General features: G+C 43.2%; 1 protein-coding gene across 1 annotated transcript in view; it reads right to left on the bottom strand.

Annotated features, from left to right (window-relative positions):
• DERL1 (derlin 1) overlaps positions 1-10,422 on the bottom strand; it is a 29,634-nt gene extending 19,212 nt beyond the window's left edge. The window contains exon 1 of the mRNA XM_082721769.1: positions 9,362-10,422. Coding sequence (XP_082577895.1) covers positions 9,362-9,514 — 153 coding nt within the window. The 5' untranslated portion in view covers positions 9,515-10,422. The remainder of the gene's footprint in view (positions 1-9,361) is intronic.
• Positions 10,423-12,374: the final 1,952 nt, after the last annotated feature.

The following is a 12,374-nucleotide window of genomic DNA, read 5'->3' as shown; positions in this document are numbered from 1 at the left end:
AGGTCAAAACTCATTTTGATTCATTCACAACTTCATCATAGGTACAGTTTAAGAGAAAGAACACCGGAAGTGATTTGAGAAGGCCTAGCTGCAAAGTTGTAGCTTGCAATGCTAGGACTTGCCTCAGTTGGCATCTGTAAAAGCGGAATGATCTACTAATACTCGCCCTACTTTGATTAGTGGTTAAAAAAATAATAATAATAAAATAAAAGTGTGGTCCTCTCGTCATTTACATACAATGACTCAGGAGATAGATTTTATAGTTGAAGAAACAGAATGAGAAAAGGTTAAATAATAGCTAGTAAGTGGCGGAGCTAGAATTTAATCCCAGACAGCTTGACTCCAAAGTTTATGACACAAAACCCTGATTTTTTTTTTTACAATGTCTCTCACAAGTGATATCATTATTACGAGGTATAATTATAATTAGGAAATGTTTTAAGTACTACTGTGCTTGTATAAGCCTGATTCTCCCTGCTTATGAAGAGCACTGGGATTGAAGACCAGAAGCAAGCAAGCCCTGGCCTTGGCCCTTAAATAGCCCTAGGGCCTTGGAAAAGTCTAAACCTTTGTGTTGGTGTCTTCATCTACCCAGTGAAGTCTGCCCTGACTCCACCTTCCTTATTTCCAGATTTTGTAAAAGGCAGGAATTAAGAAAGTGGATTTAAAAGGTCCTTTGTTTAAAAAAAAAAAAAAGGTATGTGTGGGTGTATGATTATTACAAATCTCTTAGGAGACACACACTGACATGGTTTTTACAAATTCCCATTTTAAGCTACCTCCATATTCCCGTAAGTTACTCAGGGCCTCGTTTTGGAAAAGAAACCCTAGTTTTTTCCGACTACATCTTTCACTAACACTGACGACATGACACTATTTTTAGCCACTGTGTGCACCTGTGCTTTGGAAATCAGTGTCTGTCAAAATATCTCACTCCTTTTCCCCGTTCATTAAGCTTACCCTTGAGTTATACTTGGCTTTCATTGATCTAAGAGACTTAATATTATTTTTTTATTACTTTAAAATTATAATTTAAAAACACCAGGAGAAAGCTTATCTCTTCAGAAAACCACAATATACTTCTGAAATCCCCACTGACAGCTAAATCCCCTCCTTTGCTCTGATATGTAAATAGTTAGGATGAGAAAATGGCTTTTGTTTTCAGGGCTGGGAGAGGTTGGTGGCCCATTTCTCAACCCTGGAAAGCCTTCGCGGATCCCGTAATGGGCAGCAGGTGCAGCACCAAGAGGGCGGGGCCTGCGGGCAGCCAAGGGGAGGGCAGCAGCTCGTTTTCACCCCCCAGCACCCGGTCCTCATCCCAGCCGTTTTATAATGAAAGCTGGGCCCTCATGAGAGTTTAGGTGATTTGCCAGAGCTCCTCACTTCAAAGCAAGAAGTCCACATCTTCACTGGCTTATAAGGGTTTAAGAAAGGGAAAAGGCAGTGCTCTTCAGTTACTGGTCCCAAACCTCCTGTTGAGAGAGTGGGTGGCAGCTGTCCTTGAACTAAAAATCTCCCGAACAACCTGCTTCTGAAACCATTACAGATGCTACCCAGAATCTAAAGTGGGGTTTTTTAAGTACCCCAAACAAAGATTTTTCCCAAAACAGTATGGACCGGTTGACTTGGAGTTAAGAAATTCTACATAGGTCACCAACAAGAAAGAGGGGGAGTACCTCAGTGCCAAATGCTGATGTTAGCTAAGTGTGGGCTTTTTTTTTTTTTTTTTTTTTGGACAACCTAGGTAGGCAAGAAAAACAAGTGAAAGGCACTCAGGTTCAATTGTGGACTTTGAAAGAGCTATTAGAAGCCATCCATTCGAGAAACAAGAGTGGGGCGTGAACATGCAGAAGCAAAAAAAAAAAGGCAAAAGGAAGTATACAGGGGGCACTTGGGTGGCTCAGTGGGTTAAGCCTCTGCCTTTGGCTCAGGTCATGATCTCGAGGTCCTGGGATCGAACCCCGCATCAGGCTCTCTGCTCAGCAGGGAGCCTGCTTCCCTTCCTCTCTCTCTGCCTGCCTCTTTCTCTGCCTGCCTCTCAGCCTACTTGTGATCTCTCTCTCTCTCTCTCTCTCTCTCTCTCTCTCTGTCAAATAAATAAATAAATAAATAAAGTATACAACCATGAAGCAAATGCTTAGCCTCTGAGATCAGAAGCTTAAGGAGAAGGATGAACTGAAACCTAAAAAGAAAGATCCCAGTGCACTCAGGAAAGAGAAGTCCCCAATATCCTTCCTGCTTATTCTTCCGATAAAACACACAGCTGGACCCACCTTACCACACCCAGGCTGCGCCCACCTTACCACACCCCAGCTTATCCACTTTTCCATTCAGGCCAAACTTAACTGGGTATAGTCAATGATGAACTGTCTGTGCACCAAGCGTACCCCTTTGTATAACTGAGTGTGTCATGGCTGCAACTGAGAAACTGGGGCAAAAGTACCGAGCAGCTCTAAGGATTGCCTAGGATCCAAGATCTGAACCACTACCATGCGTGCACACAAAGGAACCCACGCAGATGACTGCTTGAGCACAAAGAGTAACTCAGCACAAGTGTTACACGTGGCCACAGTTCACTGGGACCTTAACGAAGGATTGGGAAGATCCCTGGAGTTCCCACCATGTACATTTCAAACCATGGGTGCTTGCCTAGTATATGAAGTAGAGAAAACGAGGCACAGGAAGCATATGAACAAAAGCACGGAGACACAGATGTTATATGGAATGACTGCTTGGCCTGCACAGACATCTACCAGAAGGTTTTTCTAACTAGAACATAGGGGAAAGTGATCTGTACCCACATCTGAGGCTCCAGAGGTAGGAGGTGGCTGGGCGGGGTCCTTATAGGATATGCTAAAGAGTTTGGATTTCCTTGTAAGGTCAACGGGGAGCTTGTGAAAATTTTAATTAAGGAGCATGACAGGATCAGATTAGATATTTTAAAAGATCACAAGGTAGTATAAGAATAGACAAATAGATCACTGAAATAGAATAGAAAGTCCATAAACAGACTGATATATTTATGGCAAGCTGGTGTATTATCAAGGTAGTATTTCAAATCTGTGGGGAAAAGAAATTTTACTGGAAGGCCAAACAGTGTGGAATAATTTTTAGTGGGGTCAGAATCCTGATTCTACCAGTTACCATCTGCATGAGCTGGGCACAGAACATAACCATTTGGTGCCTTCCTTGTTCCCTCTTTAAAAATGTGTTGTCTAATTGTCGAAACAAGCCTGATAAGAGGGGATGAAATCAAATAGTCCATGACACAAGTTAAGTATTGTTCAGTAAATGTCAGTGATTATTGCACTAAAAAAAGAAGAAGAAGCCATTCATTCTACTTGTAGGTATGTATCCAACAGAAACGCATACCTGTGTTCACCAAGAAATGTACTGGAATGCTGACAACACTATTCTTTATGGCCCGAACTGGAAACTATCCAAAATGCCCATTACCAGAAGAATGAGTAAAGAGATGGTCATCTATGGTAATCTATCTACAATCATGTGCAACAAAATGGGTGACTCCTACGCACTGTCAAAAAGAGACCAGACACAGAAGAGTATATACTGTAAGATTTCATTTATATAAGGTAAAAAAAAAAAAATGGCAAAAATAATCTGTGATAGTAGTTACCATTGGAGGAGACAGTTATCAGAAGGGAGCTGTAGGATAGTGTGGGGGGTGTTGGAAATGTTCTCTTCATGATCTGGGTACTGGTCATATACAGGCATTCAGTTTTTAAAAATTTGACAAGCTCTAAATATATAATACATATACTTTACTACTGGTATACTAGTAATTCCACAAAAAGTTAAAGCTATAATCTAATGGGCAACCTTATCTACAGACCACAGCACAACTGCCTGAAGTGGACAGGACTGTTAAGGAAAGCTTTTAAAGCTGTACATACCAAGACCCTAGCCACTGAAACTCTAATCCAAACCTTGAGGCTACTTCTATGCTCAGTCTATAGACCAAGTTCGCCTCCCTTCTGGTTATGTGCATAATAAGTCTCTCTTCCCCAATATGCTCTTTTTTTTTTTCTTAACTTTATTATTTAATATATTTTCTTTTTTTAAAAAATATTTTATTTATTTATTTGACAGACAGAGATCACAAGTAGGCAGAGAGGCAGGCAGAGAGGGGGGGGGGGGAAGCAGGCTCCCTGCCGAGCAGAGAGCCCAGTGCAGGGCTCGATCCCAGGACCCTGAGATCATGACTGAGCCAAAGGCAGAGGCTTAACCCACTGAGCCACCCAGGCACCCCAACTTTATTATTTAATTCAATTAATTAACATAGAGTGTATTATCAGTTTCAGAGGTAGAGTTCAGTGATTCATCAGTCTTATATAATACCCAGGGCTCCTTATACCCCATGCCCCCCTTAAGGTATTTATCCCAAAGGCACAAATGTAGTGATCTGAAGGGGTACCTGCACCCCAACATTTATAGCAGCAATGTTCACAATAGCTAAACTGGAAAGAGCCCAGAAGTCCATCAACACATGGATAAAGACGATGTGGTATGTATAGACATAAGAATGAATATATATCATATATCATATTTATATATATATGAATATTACTAATCTGCTAGGGTTGCTGTCATCAGGGTTAAAGGTGATAACATAAGCAAAAGCTTGGAAAATATAAGCACAAGACCCAAATCACGGATCTGGCTAATGCCACCTCTTACGATTCCTGAAAACAAATCATTGCAACTGAGAGTTCATCTCTTCTCATCTAAAGTCAGGATACTTTTAAGGGGGCAAAATATGGGATAATAATCCAGGAGTTATATTTCAAGTTTAGTTACAAATTAAAATTAAAATCTTCCTGCCCACAGAGAAAAGGTAGTGATGGCAGGACTTATTATTGGCTAGTAAATAAAAATGGGCACTATTTTTTAATAGATTATTTACCAGACTATTTATGGGGACTTTGCATTTTTCTATATGAATTTACGTAACAGAGGCATGAAGCAAAGAACATACCTCCTCAATTTGAGGATACTCGTTTTTATGTTTCTAAAACTAGGATGTGGCTATATATATATATGGAATTTCTATTCTCCCATCCCTCCAAAAAGTTGTACTTAGTTGATGAAGCACCTTATAATCAATGGAGTTAGATCAGAGTCCATATGGTATTAAACTATCCCCACTTTCGGAAAGGATAAGTAACCTGCCTAAGGGCAGAGAACCAGTAAGGGTCTGAGCCAGGCCTGGGGAACCATGACTCAACTACTTGAAATCCCATGTTCATTCTATTTTAAGGGAAAGCAGATAACTGACTTGGAAGAAATCACCCTCAAGAATGTTTGCTAAACACTGAACTGTGTATTTTGGTAGATACTATGCGAAGGAGTTAGACGAGACAGCTCAGAACTATCTTTGACTCACTGAAGTGGAAACCGTATCCGCAGCTGTCTACCAAGTGCAGTGACACTTGTCTCGGGATGCCTGTGGGAGCTGAATGAGCAAACACGGAAACGCAACACACACGGAAGGGGGCGAGCTGATTCCGTCCAAAGCAACCGGCAGCACGGGGAGACGATCTCAGACACCTCCCGGGCCGCAAGAAATTACCACCTCTCCTAGTTAATCAAGGACCCATACGAAGACATTTCATCATTATGACTTACTTGATGGATGGCTGTGAAACGTGAGGGACTAGGAATTTGGGACAACAGCGTAGTGAGTCTTAACACTCCAACCCAAACTAAGAAAAGAACACTTGAAATTTTGCAGTTCCAAACCAACAGGCTACTCAGACAAGACCTACAGATGAGAAGAAGCGACTTTCATCCCTTCCAACATGAACCCACAATTCTAAATCAGGTTTTTTTTTTAAAGCTGTTCAAGACTCAGCTTCTAAGGAAAAGATGAGCCTTTAAGAGAAAACACAACACACGCTGTTTGTCACACATCTGCCTCTGAGGCGCAGTTCTTCCTTCATCTGCAAACGAGTTCCTCCAGGTGGGTCTGAAAGCGACATCTGTCCAGGATGGGTAGGAGCCAGAGGAGCAGAAAGAAGATACAGACATGGGCCTTTTCACAGGTGGACAATCAGCGCGCTGTCCCTGCTCCCAGCAGCTTCTCCCTGGTCTCGGGATGAGCCCAGACGAGACAACGTGTGGGAGATGGGAAAAGCATGGGAGCTGGGACGAGTGATGGTTCTGATAACCAAGTCACCGCTGTCAGCATTTACCTGGTCTCTTAGAAAGGCTTTCCTACTTCACTGGTCTCACTGCACAAGTGAGCAAGACTCTGCAAGGACGGCCAAAGAGCCCGTTTTGACCAGATCCTTCTCACCAAAGGATTTACAACCACTGCTCCTCCTGTACACACATTACCCAACATGCCACTCACCAGACACAAAGCATACAACATTCACTAGGTCACAAATAATTACCAAAGCAAATAGAAAACAGCGTGCAATTCTGACTGCGGGCCCAAATCATTTTTTAACATCCAACTGCCTACTTAACTTCTGCATCTGAATGCCTAAGAAGCACCTCTAGACTTAACGTGGCCAACACAGAACTCTTTATCCACCAACACCCCGCACCCAAACCTACGCCTTCCTAAACATTTCCCATCTTGGTAAAGGGCTCCACCATCCCGTGTGGAAACTGACATCTCTGAGTGCTGCTGCCTTCAGCCTCTCCCACTTCACATCCATTCAGCAGCAACCTTGGGCCGCTCAACTCCCAAATCCAACCACTTCTATCTTCGTGGCCACCCTGGCCCAAAGCATCTCTCTCGCCTTCTAACTTGATTCCTGCCTCTCCCCATATCAAGTCCATCCCACAGAGCAGTCAAAGCAATGTTGTCAGTCTTCTGTTCAAAATGCTCCCAAGTGGGGCGCCTGGGTGGCTCAGCGGGTTAAGGCCTCTGCCTTCAGCTCAGGGCATGATCCTGGGATCGAGCCCCACATTGGGCTCTCTGCTCAGCGGGGGGCCTATTCCTCCTCTCTCTCTCTCCCTGTCTCTCTGCCTACTTGCAATCTCTATCTATCAAATAAATAAATAAAATCTTAAAAAAAATAAAAATAAAAACAAAATGCTTCAAAGCCTTCTGGTTTATTTATTTATTAGTCCTATTTATTTCAAAATAAAGTCCAAGCCACAAAGCCTTGAGCAATCCAGGTCCAGGCTACCCTTCCATCTCTGCTTTATCGTACTGATCCCGCATTACTTCTGTCCTCACCTACCAATCCTCATTCCTACAGCTGATTCTAGACTAAGCTAACTACTCTTGCTTCTGTTTCTAGGCCCTGCCTCTCAGCCTTCCACTTACTATTTCTTCTTCTTAGATAGTTGTCCCCAGAGCCAGATCCTCCCAAAGCTGGCTCCTTGACATTCAGCTTTCAGTTCAGATATCATCTCTGAAGCCTTTCTGGAACATTCTCCATCAGATGTTAAGTCACTCTCTATCACATGCCTCTCTTTCTTCATGGGAGCTGGGACTTTCTGTCCTATTCACTATTGTGGCTCCAGTGCCCAACACTAGTAAGTTGCCAATTATTTCCACGCATTCAACCAACATGAAAGCACATGCTATGTGCCAGGCACTATTCTGTTTAACAAAGATAGCAGTAAACAAGTCAGGGGTCTGGTTCTCATGGAGCCTGATTTTCTGAAGGGAAGCCGACTAACAGATGCCAACAGGTGATATGTAGCAAGTAAAATTAAGGATAAGGGAGATGGCGTGAAGGACGGGTACTATTTTATGTAGAGCATCCATAACGCCTTGTCAATAAGGCGGCATTGGGGAAGAGACTTGAAGGCAAGGAAGTAATCATGGTTATCTTCCTCAGAGAAACAACATGCGCTAAGGACCTGAGGAGAGTTGGCTGCTGAAGGAACAAGCATTCCACTGTGGAGCCTAATGTGTAAGGAAGGTGGAGAGTGGCAGGACACAAAGTCAGAGCAGAAGTAGAGGGTCTTGTAGGCCACTGAAAAGACTTGGATTTTACACATCTGAGTTGAGAAGACATTGGAAGGTTTAGGGCAGAGGACTGACGGACTTGGTTTATATTTTAAAAGGATCACTCCAGCAGTCTAGAGAAAAGAACTGGGCTGAAATGATAATGGCTTGTAATGGAGAATGAAAAGGGCCCTGGATATATATGTAAAATTGAGCAAACAATTAGCTGGCAAATTGTGGGATGTGGAGAGAAAAGCCAAAGATGATTCTATGACTACTAGTTTGAACTCCTGTAATAATGGAATTGCTATATACTTCTAGAGCAAAGGACAAAGGGTATCCAGTTTGGGACATGTTAAATTTGAGATGCCTATTAGTCATCAGAGAGAGAAATTCCAAACTGACAGCTGGAAATCAGGAGGCAGATCTGGACTGAAAATATGTCTATTTGTATTTGAGAGTCTTAAGTGTATGGAATGTATTTAACGCCAGGGAGCTAAATGAGATCACCTACAGCTGGGGCGAGTATAGAGAAAAGTTCCTATAACTGATCCCTGGGGCACATCACAACAGTTAAAGGTCAGGAAGATGAGGAACCAGGAAATGAGAGTAACAAACAGCAGTCAAGAGGGGGAAGACATGACAGTGTTATCCACATGTCAATTAATGTGCTCAAATTAATGTCAGATCTTAGTATCTGACCTGCCACTGATTAATGATCTAAATCACAGACTCCAGTGAATAAGGATCATGTCTGGGAAACTAATACTCTCTTGCCAGAAATACTCTGGACAGTTTCCTTCATACTTAAACAAACAACGAGGCCTTCTATTTCTGGACCAATTTACTCTTTACTTAGTCCTTCATACATTCTATTCCATGCCACATACCAGGTACGGACTGGATGAAATGCAGACAAACAACTCTTGCATCTGACTTCAAACTACTCCCACAAAGGCGGGGGGGGGGGGGGGGGAGGTGCTCCATTAATACAAGAAGAACTGGATGTTGAGTAGTTGACAACCACATGGCACCCACGTGGGTGGCAGAGCAAGGTCAGAGGGTACCTGCTCCGGGCGGACTCAAGCTGCTAATCACCGGCGCCCAAAAGATTAACAACTATCAGAGAATTACCTTCCCGCTGCCTCCTTCTCTGAATGCAGAGGGCGGGGAGCATAATCTTAGAGGGGCGAAATCAGTTCCTTTTTACCAGGCCAAACCCACTGCTCCAACCATCCTGGCTATAGAGCTCCGGACCCCTTCGCCTTCACCCCGCCCCCCAACCACAGGACCCGCCCTAAACCGCTGGAGCGGTCGCACTACAAATCCCACCAGGCACCGCGCGCCCGCAACATGCCGGTGTACGCTCCGCAGCCGACAGGCCTCCTGGGACCTGCAGTCTCCACTCTGCTCGTCGCCGGTCAGTACCTGGAAGCGATAGAGGAAGGCTTCGGGCCAGAGGAAGAAGTAGGCCGGGCTGATGAGACCGAGTTTCCCAACCAAGGGCACCGCGACAGTGGCGGCGAACCAATAGCGCGTGATGGCCGGGATGCTCCTGAACCAGTCCCCGATGTCCGACATCTTCGCCTTTTAAGTGGCCAGAAAAGGCACAACCGTCCCACTTCCCGTCCCTGGCCCCTCAGGACCCGGCCCGCTCCGCGAGTGGAAGGTGTCGAGGCGGAAGCCGCCCAAGCCGCGGATAAGAAGGCGTAGATGGGCGGACGTGGCGCCACCGAATTCGGACGAGCGAGGGAGCGTTCGAAGGCAAACTTCCCCTTCCGGCGGCCACGGAAGACGTTGACCAGAAGTCCCGCCGCTTAAAGGGCAAGCACGGATTTTTGCCGCTGGGTTGAAAAGCTCGGCGGTTCGGGGGCGGGGCCATGGGGGCGGGGCCATAAGAGGCGAAGACACGACTGGTGGGGAACAGTGGTTGCTAGGGGCAACGGCAAATACTCCAACCAATGGCGAAGCTGAACGCCTGCTACTTAGTTCAAGCCGGGTTTGTAATCCAGGTGGGTCTTCTCGGGCGGTGTTTAAAAAGGAAGGAGGACCATCACACTCTTCCTCGTTTGTTCTTGCATTCGACGAATGTCTGTGCGGGGGCCTTAGCAAGTGTGAGGTGAGTCCCAGGCCCCGGGGATCCTGCGACTATCGCAGCTGTCGCGGTACCTTCTCTCCTGGAGCTTACATTCTAATGAGGATAGACAACTGCTAAATAAGTGAATACGGTAATTTCAGCGAGTGAAAAAAAGTAAAGAATATAATAAAATAGGAGTGGCTGGGTGGGAGCAGGGGACTGTGGGAAAGATAGCTACTTTAGATGAGAATGATCAGGGAGAACTTCTTCGGTGAGGTGACCTTTGAGCTGAACCACCCCCGCTACCCCACTACCGCCCCAGGCAAAGAACTGGGGAGTTTTCCACGCCGAGAAAACAGCCGCTCCAACCAGCTTCGAATGTTGGAGGGGCTGAAGGTAGAAATGATCTTAACTATCAAGTAGGATTTTAAATTACAAGTAGAAGAGAATCTGTCCTATTCTTAAAAGAATCTGTAAAAAGATAGGAAGATAGAACTTTTCCTGTGGTTTTCAGATGTAGGTCCTGCAGTTTAAGTTTGATTACACTAAAAAAAAAATTTTTTTTTTTTATTAAGCCATCCAATAAAAACCACTAGGGACACACCTGTAGTCCAGAATTAGCTTTATTTGCTGCAGAAGGGGGCACTGCACTCTAGAGGAACCTGGACCATCTCATCAATCAAAAGAGTGGGTGAAGTAAAATTTTGGTAAAACTTAAATGAAGCAGTGTTTTGGTGGGTTCAAAGCAAAGCAGTGCTGTGTGTAAAAGTGTTAACATCAAGCCTAGGCCTGAGCTGAGAAGCAGACCGGAGGTCCTCTTTCCTTTGAAATCTCAAATTTAGGATAAATGTGGACTATTGGCTCTGACCTTTCAGATCAGACCTTTCCTTATGGAAGGATTTGCACATAGATTGAAAATCACGTGTTAGAATGACCCATATAGTTCAGATCTGTCGGGGGAGAATGGAATTTTCCATCTATACCAATAAAATTTCAAACAGCAAAGTGTGTTCAACAATGGATTTTATTTTTTTTATTATGTTATGTTAGACACCATACAGTACATCGATAGTACTGTATGTATGTACATAGTTTTTGAACAATATATTATTTTAGCATTTCTTAGCACAACATCCCTGATGTCCATTAGCAAAAAACAGTTTGTACACAATAAAAGGGCACTAAGTATTCCACAGTCTGATAAAAACATGTAACATTTGGGGAACTAATGGATATCAAGCATAGTGAATATATGAGAAAACTCATCATTTATACAAAGCTGGTAGGAATATAAATTAGTATAACCTTAGAACATAATTTTGATATACAATAAAAGCCAGAGCATTGTATAAATAACATATTTGAAGATACTGCCTGAGATTCATTCTCTGCACCTCCCAACTACCCATTGTATCCAAGGTACAATAAGAGAAAATGGGTTATCTAGCTTTTGTGGAAAGCCAAGGAAGGTTTCTCTGATGAAATTGTAAAAATTACAATCTTGCTGTGCCTTAGTTTCCTCATCTGTAAAATGGGAGAAGGGAGAACAATAGTACTGCATTCATAGGATTGTTGTTAAGATTCAAATGAGATAAATTCATGTCTAGGCCTTAAAGGAACATCAACATTATTACTATTCTCTTTTCGAAATGTTTTACAGTGAGAGCGTATCACTTTTAGAAATAGAAATCTGCATTTTCAAAACCCTATCCTCTCCCACCATGTGATTCTGATCCAAGTTATCTGCAGACCATTCTTTGAGAACCGTCAGACTAGATGGACATTCAGGATTTTTCTGTTTCTCTCTGTAAAATCACTATATATTGTGATAAACTATTCTGGGCAAGAAAAAGGTGGTTTATTCTTAGCTCTCTTAAATAGAGGACTTCCCCAATGTTCCCAAACAGCTTGCTCTAGACTTTAATTGCTTACCTTGTAAGGAAGTCCCAGTGTTACTGTCATTAACACAAGTTATCATTTAAAAACATGCAGATAATGATTAGGTGAGTTCTAGGAAACATTGTGGAAGCGTGGGGGAAATAGGCGTTCTTATGAATTATTGATGAGAATATACATTGGTATAGCCTCTCTGGCAAGCACTTTAGTAATATTGAAACGCATTTCTAGGAATTGAAGCTTTAGATAGACTCCCAACTTTTTGTTTTCTTAAGTGCACAAGAGATTGGAAATATCTGATTATCCATCAATAAGAAACTGATTAAACTATGGTTTGTCCCTATGCTCAAATACTATCAACCTTTACTAGAAAACAATAACTTCCTACACCCCAAAATGGAATGATCTCTAATAATATAGCAATAAGGACACGAGAGTTACAGTACAATGTACACACTATGCCATGAC

The sequence above is a fragment of the Mustela nivalis genome (assembly GCF_964662115.1).
Source record: "Mustela nivalis genome assembly, chromosome: 2".
NCBI classification, from domain to species: Eukaryota; Metazoa; Chordata; class Mammalia; order Carnivora; family Mustelidae; genus Mustela; species Mustela nivalis.
Note: the sequence above shows the minus strand (reverse complement) of the source record. Positions and strands in the feature narration are given on the sequence as shown.